This window comes from Planococcus citri, chromosome 5 (genome assembly GCF_950023065.1).
Source record: "Planococcus citri chromosome 5, ihPlaCitr1.1, whole genome shotgun sequence".
NCBI classification, from domain to species: Eukaryota; Metazoa; Arthropoda; class Insecta; order Hemiptera; family Pseudococcidae; genus Planococcus; species Planococcus citri.
In genome coordinates this window covers 17,929,251-17,954,769 of record NC_088681.1, presented here as the reverse complement: position 1 = coordinate 17,954,769, position 25,519 = coordinate 17,929,251, and the positions used below count along the sequence as shown (strand labels likewise).

Genomic DNA, 25,519 nt, shown 5'->3' with positions numbered 1-25,519 from the left:
TCAGTGCAACTTTTTGAACTTTCGACATAAACCTGCACATCTACACTTTAACCCCTTTCTATCGAGAGGTCGTTCATCAAAATCGGTTCAGCCGTTGCCGAGATCTCGCTGTGACAAAAAAACCGACTTAATTTTAGTATATAGATTTCATGTAAATTGAATCATTAGAACAAAAATTATATTTTTTTTACAAATAGGCATTTTTGAGGCATAAATTTTGAAAACTAGACCAACTAGAGAAAAATGCCCCGTTTGGGGATTTTCTTTGATGATTTCGACCCCCTAAAACTATAATACATCAAAACAGAGAAAAAAACATTGCAAGACAATTTTGCTGGGGCTATCGGAATTACCCCGCGGCATGAAAAATGATCTACATGTTTAATAATTCAATGCCACCAAACAAATAATTATAAAAGCAAAATCAAAAGAGGTACTGACACTTTAACACGTATTCATCAAATATCAGCTTCTAAACAGAATTTTCCAACAAGTTTTGAACGATAAAAACGAGTTTCAAAAGTGCACTGTTTTTTGCAGCAAAGGATTTGGGCATTCAGATTTTGAACACTGCACAGACTTGACAAAACAGAGCAGATGAACCATCTGATCATTAATGGGTGTAGGTTAGCACTAAAACTACCTACTTTCTTCATCATTTGTGCCAAAATGTGTTTTGCAACAAAGCTAGGGCTTGCTATCGGAATTACCCCATATCGGAATTACCCCACTTTACCTTATACACGATGCATTTAAGATTGAAAAATCATTTTCAGAAATTATTGCCGTTCATCATTTTGTGCTTCAGATTTGAATACATAGGTAAATAAAATCTTGAAATAAGGTTATTCTTCTTCCATTTCAACCACATAACCGGATGCTCGATAATATCAACGATTACCATCAGGTAACTTGGTTTCAAATAGGCCTATATATGTACTTACCAAAATGTTCCTAATATTATCTATGATTCATCTTTAGCCATTTCCGAATACTTATACCGTACCCATAAAAATATTTTTCAGAAAATGCATCAGATCTGAATAGTTCCTGAAATCTTTCAAGCTGCGACAGATGACGTCATTAAACAACAAATCGAATCACACCTGTGTTTAGGAATAATACAGAAATTCTACTATCAGCTTAGGTAAATACACGATATTTATAACTCAAATTGGCCCATATTAGGGACGTATCTAAATTGGATAGAATATTTTTTGAATTGGGGTGCTTGAGGCAGAGAAACATTGGAAGAGACATTGGAAGAGCAGTCAAAAATATATGTGTAATTGTATACCTACCAAATTACAGATGCTGATACCAACTTTTCAATTTTTGACAAATATTGGTGGAGGCTCCGAGCTGTTTTGCAGTCTCCAGAGAATTTTTGAATCAGTCTGTTTCAAAGAAATTACCACAAAAATGTCTTAAATGAAATTCAGTGCATAGAAACTCATTGTTAGATATAATCACTTTTGAGGACCCTTATAAGTTATATGTCTTCAACGAATTTACGCTCAATAGATGGATACTAAACTAGAACACGATTCATACCCCCATTTTGCTAAAGTCAATTGGAAGTTGTCGTTTTGAGCCATCCTGGAGCTACAAGTTAATATTAGAATTTTTCAGCTCTCGAAAAAAAAACTTTCGAAATGATATGCTTTCTCCCTGATTTTTTATTTTCCAAGGTTTTAAATTGGCACTGTTTGCACTGGATAAATGTATTTCTGGAAGCTTTTAAAAAAAATTAAACTTGATGATTTTTTTTTTTTTTTTTTACAGACGAGCTCTTAACAATTAGTTATTGAAATCATGAATCGAAAAAGATCGAGAGACGAACCTTATTGGGAGGATGTAACTACTTTCCAGTAAGTGAATTTTATTCTTTTCAGGTAATAGGTACCTTACTTATTTTATTATTTTGGGTGCGGAGCTTTAAGCTGGAGGGGGAGAGACTGCAGTGTTCCAAGTTGGAAAAAGTACCACTCACAAAATCAGTTTGATTATACATCAGTTGCGTTTGTGTTGGGCTTACCAGTTAATTTACATAATGTTCCAAGACGTAGATTTAGGAGGTGTCTGAGGCTATGGTTGCTGGGTGGTACTTTCGAGCCCCCCTGATCGACTTCACTGGAAGGTCGGTGCCTGGTAGGTGTCATGGTGTGTGTGTCTAGGTGTTATGTGGTTATATGCTCACATTTTCTCATTTACTGTGTACTTGTTATGTTTTTCTATTTGTTGTTTTTTTTTTGCTACACTATATCTCAAATCGTCACCTGTGTGTTCATTGTTTAAATCGTTCTCCTTTTGTAGTTAATGTTAAGCGGTTATCTAGTTGGAGGGGAGGGGGGTTGGAGGGGATGGGGAAATCTTTACATATGTTTGACTTTTTGTTCTTTTGTTTTCTATTATCTTCTTTATGCCAATTTATATGTTTTTAATTTTTATTTATTTCTTATTTGGTTGTTGTATCAATTGGGTTGTATAGTAATAATATTCCGGCTCCTCGCCTCGCCTCCGGGCATACAGGGGTCGTCAGTACTAGTGTAGATTGTACTATTTCGGAAAATTAATAAATTCATTTCATTATATGTACAATGTAGGGGAGAGGGAGGATGTTTTGGACAGTTGCTGGTTTGACGAGCTGGTTTGATTTGTTTTGACAGGGTTTTCACTGTTATGTGGCAATGACGTACCACAACTGATATTTGACAACATTTCCTGGATACCAACTCTTGTGATAAAAATATTTCAGCTTTTGTTTTGAAGTGCTGTTTTTGGAAAAAAATTTCATCTCACATTTTGAGCTCCTGAAAAATAACCGTGAGGAATTTCGTCAAGAGCCCAAGTAAAATGAAATCTCTGATTCCTTCTCGTCAATAATCACTAATTACCTTTTCGTGAAAAGCTGATACTTTTTTCCCATAGCCAGTTTAAGTAGAAATGACATAGTGGGGATGTTTTGGACACTGCGATAAATTCGTGTTAATTTGTTATGTTTGGGTGTAAGAATACCTCAGTTTTATCCGACAAATCCAGGAAAGGCTTTTAATGAGTCTGGAATGATAAATGCTAATCAAGAACAATTTGAAGTTGCCTCCTGAAAATATGTCGAATCAAGCAGGCCAGCACTGGCTGAAAAATATGGTTTAAAAAAGTCGACTCTTCAACATTGCCTCACTAATATTAAAAACAATCCGAGTCAACTAAAATTGTGTGAAATTGTGGACAGGTACTGACAATTGATTTCTAATGGATTGAAATTTGGGATTTCCAAAAATAAACATTCAAAAAAACGTATTTTCTCAGCATGTCCAAAACATCCTCCTATCGTGTCCAAAACATCCCACTACTGTCCAACACATCCACCCAAAATGGTGTTTTTTTTTTCAAAGTTCAATGGTATGTTCAGTTTGCAACTTAGAAATTTTTCTAGTAAGTCAAAATGTGCGCATTGAGATCCTCTTTCAAATGAGACCAACCCCACCTTTGTAGGTGTTTCCTATCGCTTGTAATTTCAAATCAAAGAAAAGTGTCCAAAACATCCTCCCTCTCCCCTACTTACATATTTTTTTTTACAAAATTTTGGAATTCTGTAGTTAACAGTTCAACTTTTACGCGTTCTGTAACCTCGAGTTTTCGCAAAAAAAATCAGAAATTCAGTTTAATTCTTGTAAATACGTACTTACCTATGCGTTTAAGAACGCGTATTTTGGGATTTTGCATCTGCTAATAGACATGCTTCCCTTCAATTTCGAGTAAAAATTTCAAATTTCGAAATTTTTGAAGAAGTACTATCAAAATGAATAAAAATTTCCTGAGAAACTTGAAAATTTCTACTATAACTTTTCTGAGAATTTTACAAAAATTTTCGCTTCGAAAACGAGTTAGTTTTTTAGGTGGTAGGTAATGAAAATGTGGTGTCATGTAAATCCAGCGAATACCTACCTACCATTAAAAATGAAAAAGTTGTCAATATTTCTCACGAAATTGTAACTCTCCTCAATTTTTTGATAAGTCGCACGATACTTTTTCGAAAATCCCAAACATTATCACTCAATTTTGGGCTCACAATTCTACAGAAATGCTCACACGAAGCGTTTCGTTGAAGTACTTTAATTTTTCATGAGACTTTAACCCATTTTAATAGGTTGTGCAACAGTTAAAGTGGTGCCAATTTTTTGGTAGGTAATGATTGCCAATTTCAAAAAAACTAGAAAAATATCCAAAAACTTGGCAATGTTTTCGACTTTTTGAAATTGGAAATTAATGATAAAAAAATTAGCACCATAGGAAAAATTGGAAACACTGACTTACCGGGACTTTAAATTTTAAAATTTACTCTATGATAATGCAAATTTTTCACGCAGCTTCTTATTGCTCTTCCTCCCCCCACAACTTTATCCTCAAAAAAGACATTACATTCCATCAACCCAAATTCCATAGTTTCACATGCACGAAAAAAACCTACCTAATTGTTGTAAAATTTTTGCGCAGGGATTTTATTGCAATGCTTTCCAAGCGCCAGAAGATATCCGTACCTGAGTCAGCAGAAGGATCTCCAGGAACGAAAAACATGAAGAATGACGACGATGGTGTTAAGTTGAAAGTCGAAAATATTTCAGCAGATAACTTGAAAATACTAATTGCCTTTTTATGGCATATTCCCGAAGAATATCATTCTATTGCTTTTGCAACAGACACAGATACAGCAGGAAATTCTGACGATATAGTTTTTCGATACAAAGAACCAGATGGTAAATCAGTATATAGTTTTTTACAAATTGAACATAAGAAGCATTCAAGCGAGGCAATCACTGTTGATGATTTACTTGGCGAGATGGACAAACAATTTAGTCTGAAGAAACATTTTCATTCTTTTCGTAAAGCTATCAGAAATCCTCTGTATGAAGGTTACGAAATGAAAGACTATGTAATTTGTACAAATGCTGATATGGTGCTAGATTTAAAAAGCAATTTTACAACAATCAGTGGTACTGATAAGCTCTTAAGTTTTGGAATGAGGGTTACAGATCTTCAGTGCTTGAAACTGAAACTCGATGGCATTTCAAAAAATAGTAAATTTACGTCTGTACTCAGGAAGACATCTAAATGTAAGAGATTGGCTGAAAAGCTCGCCAAGTATGTACACAATAGAAAGGTCATTAGCTTTAAAAATAATCTACTCGAACATTACCATCGTGCGATACGAAAATATGTTATTGAGCCTGAAGATTCTCGAGAAAGCCAACAGAGGATTATAAAGGTCAAATTCAGGACTGATTTTCTGAATGGAAATTTGCCAGATCAAGCGAAAAACTTCCGAAAACATTTTTATGAAGCGTACAAAGCTATTTCAAAAGAGCACGTAAGCGAGTGTCAGTTCTGGACAAATATGAAAAACGAGAGGCTAAAAATACCTCAATTTTATAGAACGTATCTAGAACTTGATGATGATCCAATGCTCACTGATTATAGAAAATTAGCAGAAGAGATTGCAGAAGAAATGAGATTAGCCAGAGACAACGTTGTGAAAATAGAGAGAAGAACAAATTTTATTAAAGACAATATTGATAAACTGGCAGGGTACGTGTTTGTAAAAAGAGATACTTTGGAGAAAGATACTTATTATTTTAGTTCAAATTTTGTTCACAGTAAATGTAAATTACCATGTGATTTAGAATATTTTAGAAATCACTTGAAGGGAGAAGTACTCAGAAAAGAAGTGACATTCGAAGAAAACAAATACAAATTTTATATTAGGAATTTCACTACATGTCCAGAAGCAGTAGTCTACTCAAAATCTTATTTGCCACATGATAATAATGCCAATGATGTTTCTGAAAAAGAAATCAATTATTTTTTTGAAAAATTGGTATTTGCAATTAATCAACGTGGATCAACCAACGGAAAAGAAATAGACAAATATTTCAATTTCTCTCATAATAACTCTAGAGCACATTCCCTCCATAAATACATATTGGATTGGTTAAGAGCTAAAAAAGCATGCTTTCAAGGCCACCTAGAACGCAAACTTTTCACAAAAGAAACCTACATGATGATTTCCAACTTAGTAGTGCATGATTCAACGGTAGAATATTGCGCTGAGCTGGAATCTACTGGCATAGAATTTACGAACAACATATCAGAAATACACACTTTTTTGAATTCTAAAGAAAGACAGATTTTTAACCTTATCAGTTCACCAAACACTACTCAATCAAGTTTAATCAAACTACTGCAAATTTCAAAAGAAATTAAAGGGAACAAATCCGATGCCAGCATTGCTACACGACTGAGTGCACTTAGAGTAATGCAAACATTGAAAAATATACCAGCATACCAGTCCGAGGGTAGTTTCATTTTCATGCATACGCGCTCAATTTTGCCTGTATATGATATTGTAACGTATAATTTTGCCTCCACAGCATCGAGTAATCTCCTGGTAATTGAATGTGGAGATGAGACAAGAAATAGATGGAAATTACATCATAGATTATGCTCGATAATAGATCAGAATGGCGATAAAAAGATTATCTTGATTACTCAGAAGGGTGACATCCTGACTGAGGCATTCTACGATTATTTTCGTAGAACAATGAAATATAAAGAGATTCAAGATGAAAATAGTAGTGCTGTAAAGGAAGTACGTTTATAAGAATTTTTTACCTACCTACCTAGGTAATTTGTGGCAAACTTAATGCGTATTTATTAGTTTTGTATACATGTCTCCAAAAAATTAAAAAAATGGTTGATTTTTTGTTATCGTTTTATTTGTTTGAGAATATCAAAATTTAGAAATCCTGAGAGAAAAATGAGATCTCGAGTTAGAGATAGGAGGGGCTCGACGTTTTGAAGAAAACATGGATTGGCTACTGCATGATTTCAATAGGACTTTCTCAACGTTGTAGTTCCATAGAAAAAATTTCTAAACACGGATTTACCAGGTCAAAAGACCGAGAAAACATTTTTTCGTACCATGCCTACTCTCAATTTTAAAATTTCCAAAAACTTTGAAAAAGTATACCTTTTTTTCAAAAAATTTTTGGTTCTCGAGAGAATTTTTCGATTTTTAAAAATTTCTTAAAAATCAAATTTGCTCCAAAAATCGAATTTTTGAAAAACTGAGCTAGAAAGATGAAATTTGGTACCTACGTATGTATCCTATATTCGTCTCCTTGATTCGATTAGAAACGGTTGCTATCAGTATTGAACAGTTTTGGAGCCTACAGCAGATTTTCGAGTATTGAAATCTTCTCAAATTTTACCCAATAAATTTAAAAACCCAGAATTTACTTTGGGTATAGCTCAATATTCCAACATGCTCAGAAGATATCAATTCTGAAACTGGGAAAATATTTTGGAATGCAACTTTTTGTTCATAAGTATTGAAAATTTCGAACAACTGAAATAATTTGACGAAAGTTTTTACAATTTTTCTCGATTTTTTGAAATTTTTTCAGGGTGACTTTCAACTTAAAATGAAGGTCAGAATACTCCAACATTTTTTGTTGGCGATCCACCATAATAATTATAGTTTTCAACACATGATGCAAACGGTGCCCTATGATTTACTTCTCACCAGCAAATTCCTAAAAGTGCAACTTGCTACAGGCTCATATTTTCCAATAGGGAAAATTTTGATTGCAAGATTGAGAATCATTTCCCGGAATCGCACAGTCAAAGGATCTCTGGTTACGCTATTCTTGGAGGCCACTGTTATAGTCGGGGAGCCCACTTAAGGATAAATTGCACCCCCCCCGTCGATCCTCAGGGACAACTTTTTTCTTAAAGGGGGAGTCCTAAGGAACATTTCTAGCCCTTGTACTCAAAAAAAAAGTGGCCCTACTGACAAAATGGCGGCCATTTTGATTGACAGGTCAGTCGAAATCGCAGATTTTGCGTTCCAACATAGGACTTGCAAAAAAAATGTTCAAACTGTACAAAGGTAGATCGAAAGATCAAGCACAAATTTATCACCTGTCAAAATTTCAAGAGCTAAAGTGCGTTTTTCGATTTTTGGTGAATTTTTGAAAATCAAATTTAGGCCAAAAATGAGGGAAGAAATCAAAATTTTACCAAACTGACCAAGAAAGCAGAAATTTGGGATACACCTTATTTTCGACATGCCAAATCGATTGGAAACTGTTTCAAGCTGTTTTGAGCAGTTCTGGAGCCTCCAGTAGATTTTTGAAACTCGAAATTCCCACAACATTTCACCCAAATAGAGTTGGAAAGCTGAAATGTATTCTGCAAACTAATTTCAATACGCTACGATGTCAACTGCAGGGGAAATTTCAAGTCGTTTTGGAGCATCCAGCAATTTTTTGAAAATTACTGGAGCCTCCAGTAAATTTTTGAAACTTTAAATTTCCTAAAAATTTCATCAAACGGAGATAGAAAGTCAAAATTCATTCTGCAAACTAATTTTAATACGCTACGAAGTCGTCTGCTGGTGGATTTCAAGTCGTTTTGGAGCCTCCAACCACTTTTTAAGAGGTCTTATGGTGTTTTTTGGAAAATTGAAATTTCCAAGAAGTAGCTGGAAGTTTTAAAACCATTTAAAACCACCATGTAGTCGACTTCATATCGTATTGAAATTAGTTTGCAAAGTAAATTTCAGCTTGCCAACTCCATTTGGTAAAATGTTGCGGGAATTTCAAATTTCAAAAATCTACTGGAGGCTCCAGTAGCTTTCAAAAAGGCGCTGAAGGCTTCAAAATGATTTGAACCCACCTGAAGTCGTCTTCAGAGGGTGTTAAAATTGGAGCGTAGAGTAAATTTCAGCTTTTCATCTCCATTTGATGAAATTTTGTGAAAATTTAAAATTTCAAAAATCTGATGGAGGCTCCAGGAATTTTCAAAAAGTCGCCGGAGGCTCCAAAACGACTTGAAATCCCCCTGCAGTTGACTTCGTATAGCGTATTGAAATTAGTTTGCAGAATACATTTCAGCTTTCCAACTCTATTTTGGTGAAATGTTGTGGGAATTACAAGTTTCAAAAATCTGCTGGAGGCTCCAGAACTGCTCAAAACGGTTTGAAACAGTTTCCAATCAAGTTGGCATGTCGAAAGTAGAGTATATCCCAAATTTCTGCTTTCTTGGTCAGTTTGGTAAAATTTTGATTTTTTCCCTCATTTTTGGCCTAAATTTGATTTTCAAAAATTCACCAAAAATCGAAAAACGCACTTTAACACTTGAAATTTTGAGAGGTGATGAATTTTTGTCTGATCTTTCAATCTACCTTTTTTGGGTTGAAAAGTTTTGTGCAAGTCCTATGTTGGAACGCAAAATCTGCGATTTCGACTGACCTGTCAATCAACATGGCCGTCATTTTGTAGGTAGGGTCACTTTTTTTTTTGAGTACAAGGGCTAGAAATGTTCCTTAAGACTCCCCCTTCAAGAAAAAAGTTGTCCCGGAGGATCGACGGGAGGACGCAATTTATCCTTAAGTGGGCCCCTCGACTATTAGTAAAATCCAGAATCACAATTAATTGCTAGACTACGGCACTCAATCATTCGATGGGCAAATTGACACAGTACTATACCTACTTTATAAAATAGTAGTTCAATAAAAAATAGAATTTAGAATTTTTGCAAAAAAAAAAAAGTAATAACTGCTAATAAGAAAAATTTAGTTCAACGATGAAAATTGAGAATTGAAAAAAATTAAAGATATCAACAACTCATGAAACACGCTGAAGTGATGTACTCGTACAATCTACAAAGCTTGGATTGCCCATTTGAATGTTATTTTTTTCGACAAAATTGACACAAAAACTTCTGGTCTTGAGACTTCAAAAAAAATGATTAAATCCCAAAATTTTGCAAGTAGAACGTCAAACTTTTTTTTTAAATGACCAACTCCTTAGGTTATATTACTTGAAAAATTTCCCTAATCGAAATAAGAAATTAAAGGAATATGTATTTCAATCTCATCATATTCCATCATGTGCCTATCATTCGGCTTTATTTTATGGCCCACTTTCGACTCGAGAATAAACTGTGTAGTTATAGTTAGACCTATAGACCACATGTTGTTCAAGGAGGAAAAAATGCAATAAAATCTCAAACAAAGTACATAATATACCAGGTACCACGTATAATTGATACCGTTTTGTTAAACTCTTAAAATACAAAGGTAGGTAATGAAAAATGTCAAGTCTATCGTATAAAAAATGTATCGCTTATAATTGGGCTGAGAAAATATGCATACTCCAAAAATGTTTGTTCCAATAATAAAAATAATACAATAAAATCAACAGAAAGAAAAACAACAACATGGGATACCTAAAAGTATAATGAAAAATCATTCACGATAAGAACACCAGACAGAATCAAGCTATAGTGAGTAAGATTATTCAAAGTTATAGGCACAGTAAGTACTATTTTTAAAGTCACAAAATGAAATACGAGTAGGTACCTATACCCAAGAAATATGAATTTTGAACGGATAACATGATTAATTCTTATGATGATGATTAAGAAACTAACTAAGAAGATGAAATCGTGAACTTAAAAAGCACTTCCTCCACGAATTCGACGAGCCAATTGAAGATCTTTCGGCATAATCGTAACACGTTTGGCATGGATGGCGCAAAGATTGGTGTCTTCGAAAAGTCCGATCAAATATGCCTCGCAAGCCTCCTGCAAAGCACTGATCGCAGCGCATTGGAAACGTAATTCATGCTTGTAATCTTGTGCGATTTCACGTACCAATCGTTGGAAAGGTAATTTCCGAATCAGCAATTCGGTGGATCTTTGGTAACGACGAATTTCTCGAAGCGCTACCGTACCAGGGCGATAACGATATGGTTTTTTGATTCGACCATTAGCTGGTGTAATTTTGGCACTTTTACGGGCTAGTTTTGTTGCAAGATGTTTATAAATGAGTGGAAGCGGAGTGGTCGATTTGCGGGCTGTTTGCTTCGTACGAACCATTTCCTATAACATAATACACAAAATCATAAGTTTAATACTCGTCTAGGTAGATCTGGATCATAGTGACTAGGAAGAAATCATGCAACACAATAAATTAATATCTCTAAAACACAGAAAGCAATATCTTCGATCAAAAAATAAATAAATAAATAAATAAATAAAAAATAAACAAAAATCGAAACTTTATTTTTTGAATTGATTTCATGTTTAATTCAACTTCAAATTTTGCAGTTTTGTTTTTCTCTTCGTATGGAGTGAATTTGATTTCAGAAACGAAAAAAATACTTTGTTTCTACGTGTTACAAAATCAAAATTTTCATTTTTGGAATTTGGGATCAGTTGAAAAAAAAGCAAAAAAAATGAAAACGTTATATTTTTAGATGCAACAATCTCACCAAGGAAACAAATGACGTACCTAATTAAATCAAAATAAATTTTAGGTATTCAATATGTTATGTAACCTTATGAAAAAAAAAAATAATAATACATATTTACTTACGTAGATAATTGAAGAACGAAGCAATTGCCACTTATTCAGATCAATTTGATGACAAAATAAAATATGTACATACAGTGATAAGAAACCGGTTACAAGCAAGATGACGACGAATACGCGAATTGAAAAGCGAAATCCACTATCACCGCACGTTTTAATTCACGTTTGATCAAGTGCATAAAAACACTTGTACCATTGGTTTAATATGTATCTGCAGCATGTAATTAAAGCTTGAATGAGGGAAAACAATCACGTGCGCCGTGCGCGCGCATTCTATTACGTAGATACATGAGCTATATTCGCCGAATCTGCGACCTTGCGTATGGTATTTTTTATTTACCAACAAAGGGAAATTTCGTCGCTTAGACTTTACAAGATGTGACTCATTTGGTTCGTTCAAAGAAAGGGGGGATTCCCAGTTTCTTTTTTTTTTTTTTTTTGTTGTCAGCATTTTACGCGAATTACCGATGCCTATAGACAAGCCTGTGAGTGATAAATACATATGTATATTATAGGCAAATCGATTCTATCAAACACTGAAATAGAGAGCTGAGAGTGTTCCATTATGATTCTGAGTCACAGCTTCGAAGCTTTACACGAGTGAGAGTGAAGTTTCGGTGGAAATAGTTCAAAATGATTAGAGTACAATGGATAATTAAAACTTTGAAATGACGACTGTTGTACGAAAATGTGTAATCTTCTGAAAAAACTTGACCGTTGATTAGGTAAAATGTAGTGCAAATTTAAACTCATCTCAAAAAATTGTTAGAGTCACCCCCTCCCTCATCCTCGACCGAACCCCGAGCAATATGACCGAAATCACAATTCCTATCTCATGGTAGGAATGGTTCAGACATTTTGAAATTTTAAATAAAATAATCATTTTGGCAGATGCGTACGTGGGATTTTTTTCAAAAACAAATTCTCATATTTGGGGGGGGGGGGAGTAGAAATTTCAAAAATTTGCAGGAAGAAAATATGGAGAGGGGTCCCACGCTTTTTCAAATTGAGAAATACTTATCCTAAGAGGGGACATTATTTTTTGGAGCTCAATAGTCGGATGCAACATGCTCAATAAAATAAAAAATTGTTTTTTTGTAGTTTTTTGCTGTGTTTGAATCAGTATTGAGGAGCATACGAGTGAATTTCATCGTCTTATCCTTAATAAAGGCTCTTTTGAGATGCCGAATTTGATTTTTCGATTTTTGGTGAATTTTCAAGGATGGCTGAAGTAGGTATGCAAATTGGTACATTAATTTTAGTAAATAGGTAAAGAGGTGAAAATCTGGAAATCGATTTCTATACCATACTAAAGTCGAATTTCTGAATCAGCTGTCATCATTTTCGAACCGATCTGGAGCCTCCAGCAGAAGTTAACTTTTCTCCAGGAATTTCAAACCGCTCCAGAAGACGTTATAACTAATTTAAGCAGTTGAAACTTTGATCCTGTCTCAAGTTCAACATTACGAGTCGATTAAGGCTGGTGAATCGCAAATCTGAGGAGATGAGCGGAATAATTGATTTTTTTAAGTACATACACACAAGTTAAAAAATCTCAAATTTGAAAAAAATTTTAAATCTTTAATTTTTGCAACAAATCTCTTGAAACTCTTCTATGCATCCAAAGTCGACCCTTCGAATCGAGTTTCACCATTTTCGAGCCGATCTGGAGCCTCCAGCAAATTAAAGTTTACTTTTCCACAATAATTTCAAATCGCTCCAGAAGGCGATCAACTTCGGTATTTCATTCTGTCAGATGAAAACCTAAATCTAAAAAGGCGAGTTAAAAAGGGCGTTTTTTCACAAGTTAAAAATCTCAGATTGAAAAAAGAATCAACATCTTGCCACAAATACCTACTCACAATTTTTTTTACTCCATATATAAAATCGACTTTCTCTCAAAATTCTGGAGAAATTGAAAAATCGCGCTGGAGGCTCCAGAATGGCTGGAAATGGTGAAATTAGGATTTGGGTAATTAATATTAGTTTTGGGACTTATTTTGACCATTTTTATTGATCAAGTACGTACTTTTTTTTAAAAAAAAGCATAAATCGCCAGAAACAGTCAATTTTGAATTTTTAAAAATTCGCTAAAAATCGAAAAATGAACTTGGGCAGCTGAAAACTTGGTTTTGGGGGTTTTAGACTATGCTCTTTCCAAAAATCGCGGTCCCGTTCGAATCGGAGTGTGACACCTCAAGAGGTTCCCTTGTTAGATCACTCCAGAAGGTGTTGTGATCAACTTTGGCAGCTGAAAAATCGAGTTTTCTGGAGCGATTTGAACTTTTCTGGAAAAAAATAAACTTTTTCTGAAGATTTAAAATCGGTTCTCTTTTTTTTGGGGAGGGGGCGCTCTACTTTAGCATACTGGCCACTTCTCAAATTTTTATCTCATGATCAGGGCTTTTGAGTTACCTATGACGTAAGGAAGTATAAACTGGCAACACTGATTAAATATAATTGCAGAAATCAAAGGGAACGTAGACGTTAACCATGTACCGAAAATTATTCTCAAGGTCAAATACCCATTTCTTCTCAGCAAGTTGGGTGAACCATACCATATGATAAATTTCTTCATTGTTTATTAAATAATTCCTTCAAATGAACATGCATAGGTACTGTATTTCATATCACTTTCTTCTTCTGCGTAAAAATGAAGCTAAAAACGCCTACAGGTGCCATTACTTAATCAGGCACCCGCTTTAAAGAAGAAATATACATATTAAACGTTATGTTTTCTGTCTGTTATCCGAATGAAGTGACGCGATAGTTCATAGTTCATTTCCTATACCCACTTAATAGACAAGTACTTACTGCAACAAAATCGAATATTCAAACATTGTAAACCAGTAGGTCAGTATACGTACCATATAGCTTGCCTACGTCAAACTATAGATAAATATACTTTGTTGCCAATTATTGTTTCAAGAAAATATCTAATCGTTTACGATTTCAAGTACGTTCAAAATAATCGTCACAAACAGAAAATCTATAGCCTTACATAAATTCGTACAGCGTACTCGTACAACATTGTCGCTTAATTTCATTAGGTATTTCAATTGTTATACGAGTACGACCACGCGTAAAAAACATTACTATGACATCATCTGTACTGATAGTGAGTACTGTGAGTACAATTCGAACACAGGATGAAGCAGAAGCATATTTACCAGGAACGGGAAGGAAATGGAATTTTTAAATCGGAATTCCCCAAATGAGCAAATTTCCTTTCTGCTTCTCGAAAAATTCTTAAAATTTGGCGATGGTATTTTTAAATATGTCACGTGATATTGATGTCAACGAAATGGTTCATCATTTTTTATTTATTTATTTTTTCAATAGTCGTTCGAAGAATCTTTAACCTCAAGGCTCAAACATTCGTACAAAAAATTCAGTTGGAATTTGTAGAATGTAGATATGGGTCCAAGATGTCGCAGGGAAGGTGAATCAAGTATCTATCAAGCTTTTTTTTGCACATTTTAAAATGATTTTAGGTCCCAATTGAGTCAATTTCTCGAAAACAATAATACAATTTTTAGCTCAAAATTCTTTTAAAATGCTCAAAAAAGAATTTTCGTTCAAATATTTGGATTTCTTGCAAAATGCCAATTCAGGGTTGGACAGAATTTAAATCCTCTTTAATTTGAAATCCAAAAATCCTCAAAATCCGGATTTTGGATTTAAAATCATTTTTTTTTCCAAAACTTTTTATCTTAAAATCCAAAAAGGCTTCTGGATTAGGCATCATGGATCACAGGCCAACGCGGAAGGGTTGGGCAGGATTTGGATTCAAAATCCAAAAATTCTCGAAATCCGGACTTCGGATTTTGGATTTTAATCCACTTTCATAACGGATTTTGGATTTGAAAACTATTTTTGCAGGGGATTTCGGATTTCGGATTTTGGATTTGAATTGCTTTTGACACGGATATTGCCTAACCCAGGTACTTGGAATGTGGGTGCCATCAAGATACTTCAGTGTGGAATATTTCAGACCTGCAGTCCCTCCCCTTTTTAAGAACCCCTCCCCTTCAGAAATCATGATAAAAACATTTTCATCAGACCCATGAAAACTAATTATTTTTATTTTCTAGCATGGGTTACACATCCATGAGAGGTATTCCCATAAAAATTTTCAACCACCATCCCCTCATATATTTACCCCTCAAAATAGCGTTTTTAACTTATTTTATGCTTTTTAACGATGAAAATTGCGGGGTACAATTTTTTTGAAACACATTTTTTTGGATGTATTTTTGACCTCTGAACATCGTCGTATTGGTATTTTTTCCAAATTTTTAAAAATTGAAAAAAAGAAAACGTGTTATGTCGTAGAGGGGGTGCAATGAGAATTTTGCGAGGAATAATTATTACGTGAGTAGGGTGTTGTTTCCGCATGATTTGATACCGCTGAGCACGAATGTGACGTCAGACTTCCTGATACACTCATCTAGCCCCCCCCCCCTCCTCAGAGCCTCTAACTCACCACCTCAATTTTTACTATTTTTGAAATAAAGTTACCAAGATGATATTGGAGTCGTTCTCATACGATTCTAACCCCCTGAGCACAAATATTACGTCAGATTTTGTTTTACACTTACTCGGCTTCTCAAGAGCCTCAGCTTCCTCCTCAATTTCATTTACTTATTTTTGAAAATGAGCTACTTTTGCAATATTGGTGTTGTTTTCATATTATGAACCAAACCACCTGAACGCAAATTAAGCCCCCCCCCCCCCGAAACCTCACCACATCTTCATTTTCCACTACTTTCTATTTTTGAAATGAAGTCACTTTATTTCTAACATACTTACTTACTTACGCCATCTTCTTCATATGAACCGAACCCCCTGAACACACGAATACGACGTCATAGATTTCATATTACACTCATCCAGGTCCCATTTAAACCCCCTCTGCGACATGTTTTTTTCAATTTTTCTCTACGCTTCACCAAAGCAAAAATTTCGAAAAAAATATATGATGTTCAGGGATCCCAAAATACACCCAAAAAACCTGTTTCAAAAATTGTACGTCGCAATTTTCATTGTTAAAAAGTATACGAGTAAAATAAGTTAATGTCATGTTTAGGGGTAATTATCAGGGGAGGGGGGAGGGTGAACATTTTTATGAGAATGCCTCTTATGAATGTCCAAACATTCTAGAAAATAAGAAAAATCGGTTCCCTTGGGCCTGATGAAAATTCTTTTTATTTTAATTTCAGAGAGGGGGATTCTTAAAAGAGGAGGGTTTGGGAGACTGACACTTTTCACACGATAGTTTCCTTTCTTGATGGTACTCCTACCCACCTTCCATGCAAATATCAACCCGAAAGCCTTCGAGGGCCATTTCACCCCTCTCAAGAGCCTCTCGTTTTTTAACTCTTCATTTCTGCAAAAAATATTTGAGCCTTTGCAAATGTGAAAACTGAGGATTTTTAGCCTCCTCCCCTCATCGTTTAAGGTCATCCTGAAAATCCAAAATAGGTCTTCTCAGACATTTCAGACTCATTTGTACAAAAAACCAAATTAATTTTTTGCCCAGAAAAAATTCCAGCTAGATTGAATTTCTAGAGCACTTTTTATCAGTTGGACTGTGGACTATGATCTAAAAAAAAAAAACTGGAAATCACATCGCAGAAAAACTATGTAGGATGAAAATGTTCAACAGAGTGTGATTGTGATGACTTCGTTCCTGTCTTCCTAGACAGATTTGTTTTTAACACAATTTCGAGTACCTAAACATTTTAAAATTCTAACAAATACGAGTACCTAATCTCTTCTTTCACAAGAATTTTACTTGTTTTGGTTCATTTTCACAAATGTTCGGGGTTCCTGGAAAGTCAGTGTGTAATAAAAATAAAACTAGTTGCTATTTTAAACAGCGCAGCGATCAGCTGGCGCTTGGGGAACCCCAAGAAAATGACTCAACGTCATTACCACGTGAAAATATTTAAAAATACACCGCTGAATTTTAAGCATTCTCTGAAAAGCGAAAACAAAAATAAACGGGGATTTCAAGGTAACCTACATGTAACCGTCTCGCGATAGCAAATGCTGCGAATGCATAATATTATGATAACGAATGACTCACCATACATACACGTTTCGTGGTAGCCGGTATTTTCATCGATACAACGTTTTCTTTCGCGTTATCAGAACAGTAGCAAGAAAATACGGTGGTGGTGGTACTGTATATGATGCGAGTGAAAAATTTATACGTGTGTATTTCGGATTGAACTGCATTTTGAAACTTTATATTATTCTCGTTTCGAAGTTTGAAACGATATCATCGCGGTTGAATGAAGAATGAAGAATAATTAACGGTTCTTGTCAGGTAACTTCAATTAAAACCATGCGATATAAGATATAACTATCAAACTTATTTTTTCAAGCTAACAAATTTTTCGACATTCGCTTATTTTAATCATAATTTCAGAAAATAATAACTCGAGTCTTCGAATACCTACCTACCTAGACCTACCTGGAAGATCTACGCCTTTGGTCTTGAAAACTTTCATGCTTTTAAACTAATGTCATCTAGTGATAGGAAATTGGAAGCCAGGTAAGCTTTACTAGCTTTTACATGTAATTGAATCCATCCATACCTAATTAACCCATTCGTAAAAAAAACTGTCTAATCAATTTTTTTTTTCGATAGGGTAATGAATTTGGCTTTGTGATCTTTTTTCATGTTTAATTTTTGGTAAAACAAGTCTATTAAATTTCCAATACCAGTACTTTACTTACCATCTTCTATTCCAAAAATCACTATCAGGAGCAATTTTATCGTGAAGTCATACTTTCGATCCGAAAAAAATTACATATTTTGTAAAAATCATTCAAAATTGGACTTAAATGTCAATGTTTGTGCCTAAAACTTTTTTTTCGTTTTCATTATTTTTGAAGTCGAGTACCTACTTAGTTAATTACAAAACCAAACCTCAAACCTCGCATATCTATCGTAATATTCAGCCTGTATAATAAAAAATGTTGTGAAATGCTAACACAGGCGAATTTCTGACGATATACCATCAACATCAAGGCAAGGAATGGCGTTTCATCAATACCGGCAAATTCCTGATGACCAGCCATCAACATCGAGGCAAGCACTGGGGATTCCAGATTATGATTCTGACGAATATGAAACAGACAGACGTTCAAGCTCACCAGATATCGTCTACGTGTAAGTGAATTAAATTATCAGGCCCATTCCCATTATTGTACAAGGTATTCCAATATCTGACAAAGTTTTGGAAATCCAAAGACCCAAGAAAAATTCCAAAATTTGATTAAATTTAAACAGAAAATGCTCAAAATTAGTTCAAGTCCTCTTTTTCAACCTCCCAAACTGATTTATACAGAAGTATCACATCATTTAGGTCAGTATTATATATAGGAGCTCCCAAGGGATTTTAGAAATTACCAATTCTTGAAAAATTCTCTAAAAAGGCCTCAAATGGAAATCAGCACTTATAATATTGAACTGGAATTTGTCATTCTTAAAATCAGGCGAATCTTAAGGCGCCAGATACCGAATGATTTTTAATTTGCTGTGATTTTTTTACTATTTTTGAGGAAAAATCAAAATTTCTTAAAATCAACACTTCTTACTCGTATGAAAATTTTTCCAAAACTGAAAAATAGGTAGGCACTTAAAATAAAAATCTCCTTGGGGTTTCAAAAGGGCTCAAAATCACTACCAATCGATTTCAGAGATCAAAAATTAGAGTATGAATTACCTACAGATTTTATTGAATTTTTATACTTTTTAAGGAAAACCGATGAGCATGGTATTTTCATACCTTTTTGAAAAAATTGGGCCACTATGAAATATGTATGTACTTAGGTACTTATGCCATCTCTTTTTGTCAAAACTGGTAGCTCGTTCTCAATCCCCCCTCCCCCACCAAAAAAATAATAATAACCTGGTAACAAAAAATGCTCAAAAAAGTAACAAAACGTGAGCAAAACATTTTCATGCAGAAAAAAATTACCAAAAAAAAAAAAAAAAAAAAAAAATATGGAACACCACAAACTGAAATGTTCTAGTTTTTAATTTTGGAAAATGTTTTCAAATTCCCGCAAAAAGGACAATTTTAGGCAGAAAACGAAACTCTGAGCATTTCAACAAACCGACTAAAAAACGAGACTTTTGAAATTTTTTTTTAAACGTGAGACTTTTTGTATTTTTTTGGAAAACAAACAAAACAATTCAAAACGACAATTTCCAGAAATTTTTATAAAAAGTGAGAGTTTTTGACAAAGCAAGACTTCGACAATTTTAGTAAAAAAACAGGACTTTCCGGAAATTATCTATAGGCAAAAAAAAACATAATTTTTGGTGAAAAAGCCTGCAGACTTTTTGATGATTTTTGGAAAAAAAGAGTGAAAAAAATAAGAATTATTGCCAAAAAGCAGAAATTGAACGATTTTGGCAAAAAGTAGCAATGTTTGGGATTTGTTGACAAGAAATATTTTTTAACATTTTTTTGAGAAAAAACAAGACTTTTTGGGTGGTTTTCACCAAAAATTCAGGCTTTTTTGGTGTAGAAAACGTAAGCATTTTTAGAGGTTTTTTTTATTATTTTTTTTTTTTTGCAAAAAAAGCTACAATTTTTTAGAAATTTTGCTGAAAAAACGACAATTTTTGTGTATTTTTAAAAAGTAAGAAGTTTTGATGGATTCAAACATTTCACATACCGACGTCTTACGGAGGGATCCTCACGACAGAAATATTTTCAAAGTGTAAAAAAACTAACCCGAAAGAGCATCCAAAAATACATCTTCATTCTTCAGCCAAAATTTTAGGCGCTCAAGTACATTATTTGATTTTTCTGAATTTTTAAAAATCAGATGGGGCAAAATACAAAAAAAAATCAAAATTTCATCAAATTGTCTTAAAAAACGAAAATCTCGTATGTGTTCCAATTTCGACATCTCAAATCGATTGAAAAAGTTTTCGAGCTGTTTTGAGCAGCTCTAGAGCCTCCGGCTGATTTTTGAAAGTTGAAATTTTCACAAAATTTTAGCCAACGAAATTGTAAAGTTCAAGTTAATTTCATGCTCCAATTTCAATATATTGGACAGTCTGAAACCTGCCATTTTTTAGAAATTCCAAATTCAAATTTTTAATAAGCAACCACTTCTCACCTTTCCCCTCCACATCATATTTTTGTCATTTTCACGATCGAATTTTAATTTTAAAAATTTTTACACAGGGGAACCAAGCGTCGTAGAGTATCCGGAACTAATCTTGAGAATGGAACACCAGCAAATATCCAAGTGAACCACGACAGGCCCCAGAGTATCAACCCACCAGCAGAAGAATACAGAGTAGAAAATATGCAGAATGGATTCGATCATTTCTTAAATGGAACTACATCAGAAGAAGCTCACAGCGATAATCACCAATTAAAAATACTGATGCTTATGTTAAAGTACGGAGTCGAAAAGGAATACTCTTTTGCCATAGGAACAGCTCCAGATGACGCAGCAGAAAACTACGACGATATAGTCTTCCGGTACAAGGAACCAAATGGTAAATCAGTCTATCAATTTTTGCGATCTAAACATAAAAAGCATACCAATAGAGTAATCACTTTCAAAGACTTACTTACCGAGAAGGATAGAAAATTCAGCATACAGAAACATTTCAATTCGTTTCGCAAAATTTTGAGAAATCCTTTATTTCAAGGCCACGAGTTGAAGGATTATGTAGTTTGCACCAATATCAGCTTAGATAGGCATTTACACAATTGCTTTGCTCGAATTACCACTACCGATGAAATTTTAACTTTCGAACACGGAGATCCTCAGTGCTTAAAATTTAAGTATAAAAAATTCGCCAAACGCGACGAATTAATTTCAAAGTTGATAAAATCATCAGATTGTGATAGATTGGCTAGAAGGGTCGCCAAATATGTAAAAAATGGGAAATGCTTTGACCTGAAGGGAGATCTGTTCCGAACTTACCATCGTGCCTTACGAGAATACGTAATTAAAGAAGAAACAGTCCAAGAAAAAAGAGGAAGGATTATAAATGCCAAGTTCCATAAAGATTTTGTGACTGGATATTTACCAGACTCGGCGAAAAAATTTAGGACTGCTTTTTACGACGCTTATCAAGAATATTTGGGATTCGCGGTAAATGAAGAAGAATTCTGGAAAAATATGAAACATGCCAAGTTGACGATGTCTTACTCGTTTAAAAGGTATTTTGAGCTAAATGACGATCCTCATATTATGTTCCACGAACTGTTCGCTAAAGAGATCGCAGATGAAATGAGTAGAGCGAAGGATGGCATTGTTAGAATAGAAAGAAGACCGCAAGTGATTAAAGAAAATATCGATAAGTTGGCAGGGTACGTATTAATTACGAAAAACGATACCGAAGAAGATACGTATTACTTTAGTTCAGAATTTTTTCGCAATAAACCCTTACCAGGTAATTTGGAAGATTTCAAGAACAGGTTGAAAAAAGAACTACACCAAAGAGATATACCCTTTGCTAAGGATTTGTACAAATTTCACATTATCAATTTCAAAACATGCAATGAGGCGGTTGTATACTCAAAATCTCAGTTACCAGACGATAATGGTGAAAATGTCTCTCAAAGAGAAATCGATTACTTTTTCGATAAGTTGGTATTTGTGATCAATCAACCACTTGGAACCGATCTGAGCCAAATCATCGATAGAAAAATCAACAAATATTTCAACTTCAGTCACGATGACATAGCACGTTCCTTTCCAGACCACATACTGCTTTGGTTGAAGTCTAAAAAAGGAAGTTTTCAGTCCCACAGAGAAGGCGAATCGTTTTTTGAAACCATGAACCTCTTGATTCCCAACTTGTATACGAGTCCTTCCACATCGAGAAAGTTTATCAAAGTCGAATCTCCCGGCAAAAGGACACTCGTTGAATTTCAAAGTGGCCTTTCAGACCTGCAAAGATTTCTGATTTCTAAAGAAATGCAAATTTTCAACTTGATTAGTTCATCCCAGAGCGTAAAACTGAGCGCATTCAAGGTACTCCGAATTGTAAAAAATATTCCAACGTATCAGACCAACGATAAACTCATTTTCGAGCATCTGAGCTCAATTTTACTCGCACCAGATCGTGTAATAAATGATTTTAAATCTGAAACAAAAAATAATCTATTGATGATCGCATGCGAAGCTGACGAGGAAGCAAATGTGTGGGAATTAGTTTTTCGACTCTATCCGATTCTAGAAGGTTGTCGCAATAAGAAAATCATTATCATTACGAGAGAAAATGATGAATTGGCCGAGGCATTTCGAAGTATCTACATCAAAACAAAAAAATATACAGAGATGAAAGACGATGAAGGAGCAGTTGGTCTCGTTGATCTTCCTGAAGACTTGCAAAAAAATATTTTGAAGAAAGGAAAATTCATATTTAAAATAGGCGATGTTGATTTGGATTTGAGTTCAGCGTTGTCAGAAGATGAGTCATTGCAAATGTTGAGGAAAATATTTAAGGGAGACTTATTATCCAAATTGTTATAAAACAGCAGCTTGTAAAACTTTTGTAGATATAGATCAATACTTTCATTTTTTTATTTTTTTCTATTTCTTATTTTTTTTACATTCTAATGTGATGCATAGGTTATATATTCGTAAATTTTGTGTTATTTATGCTTTTGAATTTAGTCGAAGCAAATGCCTAGATAGGTATTTTACCAGTACATTCCCGAATGAATTTTTATATGTATTAGTTTTATCATACAAATATTTTTTTTGTGTTATCTATTTTTAAATTATCTAAGGTGTTAAATTCATGTCCTGTAAAGTAAATTTAATAATTTCATTATGATGTTTTGTATCTTAAATATATCTTTTTAAAAATTACTGAACATTTTTTTCAATCCTGAACTACTGCCTCAAAATGTGGAGAACGTACGTTTATTCAAGTAATAGAGTGGATTGCAAAAAAAACAAATGTTTAAGCTGCAGATTTTTGACCACATTCAGTGGAGACCTCTGTTTGAACACTCGAAAATTTTTTTAGCTTTGGAGGTGCCCCCGAGGAGGAAATATGGATTCTCAAATAGGCGGAATTTTCGAGAAAACGTTAGTTTTTTTCGCTCTAGCCCTGCTTGAATCGTTTTGGGAAAAATATCCTAATTTCGAAAGATATTTACATAAGTAGGCAGTATTTTGAGTTTCTGCGTCGAGTTTATTTCCATCAAAATCCAAAATCACTTTTAGGATTCTGGGTTCTACATACTGAGCGGTTGAAAATTTGCAAATCGCTTCCTTTTAAGTAAATTAGTGTTTTGAAAATATTTCCTTTCCAAATACCTATTTCGTATGAGTTATGCTATAAAGCATCGAAGGATATCATTTCTAAGATCTGGGGAAATATTTTTAATGCAGTGGTGCTAATTTTTGACCGTAATTGTGAATTTTAGAGAATTGAGAGAAATGACCAGAGGCTCATCAATTTTTTTTTTCAAATCAGTAATGATGACTAAAAAATTGAAATCACTACAATACAAAATATCCATTTTGTTCCTCTCAAACTCTCTAATCAACTCCCGCCCCCTCCAAAAAAAAGTTCAAAAATTCCATAATAGCTTAAGATGAGTGCTCAAAAGAGTTCAAAATTCATATCAAAGGTTGAAAATAGGATATGAACCAAATTTTGGGATTTCATCTGATGCGTTCAAAAACAATGAATTTTTTTCTTGAAAAAAGCGACGAAAAAAATTGGAATTTATCACGCTTTAATAGATTGAAAAGATTACAAAGATAGTGAATTTGAGTTGACAGAAGATTTTATTTTTTTATTTTTTTTTCATAGCAATGGGTATATCTACAGAACTGAAAAATTGAAAAAAAAATTTGAAGACTCCAGAATGTCTCAAAACCAACACCAATCAATTCAATTCGTTCGGAAGTTCAAAAGTGCAGGGAAACCAAACTTCATCCGTGTTCTTCAATTTGATCAAATTTTGAGACTTTTTTTGAAAAATAAGCCAAATAAGTAGGTATCTATACCTACATATCAAAAATTTATTAAGAATAAAAAACTGAAATCAGAAGCTCAAAATTTCTCAGAATTCTTCTAATATATTTTTTTCCTGTTAAAAAACATTTTTCAAGAGTTTTGAGTCCAATATCAGCGTACCTATTCCTCTGGACACGTAATACTTGATCAATTCAATTGTCATTTCAGAAGACACCCCCTACCCTCTTTAAAAATGACCATGTTGACCAAAAAGTATCATTTTGATAACATATTCCATCAAAGGCCTCCTTGAAATACCTCTCTGTTTTAACTTCGAATTAACTTGAGATAATCAATTTTCACATTTACTACTTTCTTCAAAATAGGAAATAAACACTCTTGAAAACGCTCAAGGACCTTCTGGGTGCTCATGAACTTTAAATCGAAAGTAAAAAATAGCAAATGTTAAACATTCAAAATATGATTACTTTTTAAAAATGTTTTTCAAAAATTACAATTTTTAAAATTCTCAAAAAATGGCAATTTCTAAATCATTTTTTTAAAAATGACAATTTTTGAAACTTTTTGCAAAATGACTCATTTCATAAATTCAAATAAACAATGTCTACCATTTTTCACGAATATCTTTTTAACAAAGTTTTCTGCCAGAAAACCTGATAGCAGTGATAGCTTTAAGCATAAAGAAAATTTTATGGCCTGCAATTTTTGTTCTTATGGATTTCTCACAAAATCAATGTACCTAATTTTACGTAAAAGTTGAGATTTTCAATTCGTAAAAAACAGATTTTTCAATCCGTTGCCTGCGATTTGCGATTCTTCTTCCCTAGTCGGTTGGGGATGTTGAATTTTACGATGATATTAAATTTCCAGCCGATGAAATTGATTGTAACGTTTTCTGGAGCGATTTAAACTTTTGCTGGAGAAAATTCAACTTTTTCTGGAGCTTCCAGATTGGCTCGAAAATTGTGAAAATTGATTTGGAAGGAGGAGGAGGGGGGGGGGTCGATTTCAAGAGACAAGAAATTTAGAGTAATTTTTCGCAAAAATTGACAACTTTGAAATTTTGTTGATACCTATTTGAAATC

General features: G+C 33.9%; 3 protein-coding genes across 3 annotated transcripts; 2 read left to right on the top strand and 1 right to left on the bottom strand.

The window, feature by feature from the left end:
- The first annotated feature begins 268 nt into the window (after positions 1 to 268).
- Positions 269 to 6,763, top strand: LOC135848203 (uncharacterized). The gene is made up of 4 exons (XM_065368032.1): positions 269 to 907; positions 1,026 to 1,147; positions 1,786 to 1,871; positions 4,501 to 6,763. The coding sequence occupies exons 3-4, from the start codon at positions 1,816 to 1,818 to the stop codon at positions 6,659 to 6,661; spliced, it is 2,217 nt and encodes a 738-aa protein (XP_065224104.1). The 5' UTR covers positions 269 to 907; positions 1,026 to 1,147; positions 1,786 to 1,815; the 3' UTR covers positions 6,662 to 6,763.
- Positions 6,764 to 10,285: 3,522 nt separating this feature from the next.
- LOC135848206 (uncharacterized) lies at positions 10,286 to 11,661 on the bottom strand. The gene is made up of 2 exons (XM_065368034.1): positions 11,444 to 11,661; positions 10,286 to 10,947 (listed from the first exon to the last, which is right to left on the bottom strand). The coding sequence occupies exon 2, from the start codon at positions 10,942 to 10,944 to the stop codon at positions 10,519 to 10,521; it is 426 nt and encodes a 141-aa protein (XP_065224106.1). The 5' UTR covers positions 10,945 to 10,947; positions 11,444 to 11,661; the 3' UTR covers positions 10,286 to 10,518.
- A 5,872-nt stretch (positions 11,662 to 17,533) lies between these two features.
- Positions 17,534 to 23,311, top strand: LOC135846989 (uncharacterized). Its single transcript, XM_065366367.1, has 4 exons — positions 17,534 to 17,774; positions 17,877 to 18,002; positions 18,450 to 18,623; positions 20,659 to 23,311. Exons 2-4 carry the CDS (start codon positions 17,971 to 17,973, stop codon positions 22,967 to 22,969), a joined length of 2,517 nt encoding a protein of 838 aa, XP_065222439.1. The 5' UTR covers positions 17,534 to 17,774; positions 17,877 to 17,970; the 3' UTR covers positions 22,970 to 23,311.
- The last annotated feature ends 2,208 nt before the right edge of the window (positions 23,312 to 25,519 follow it).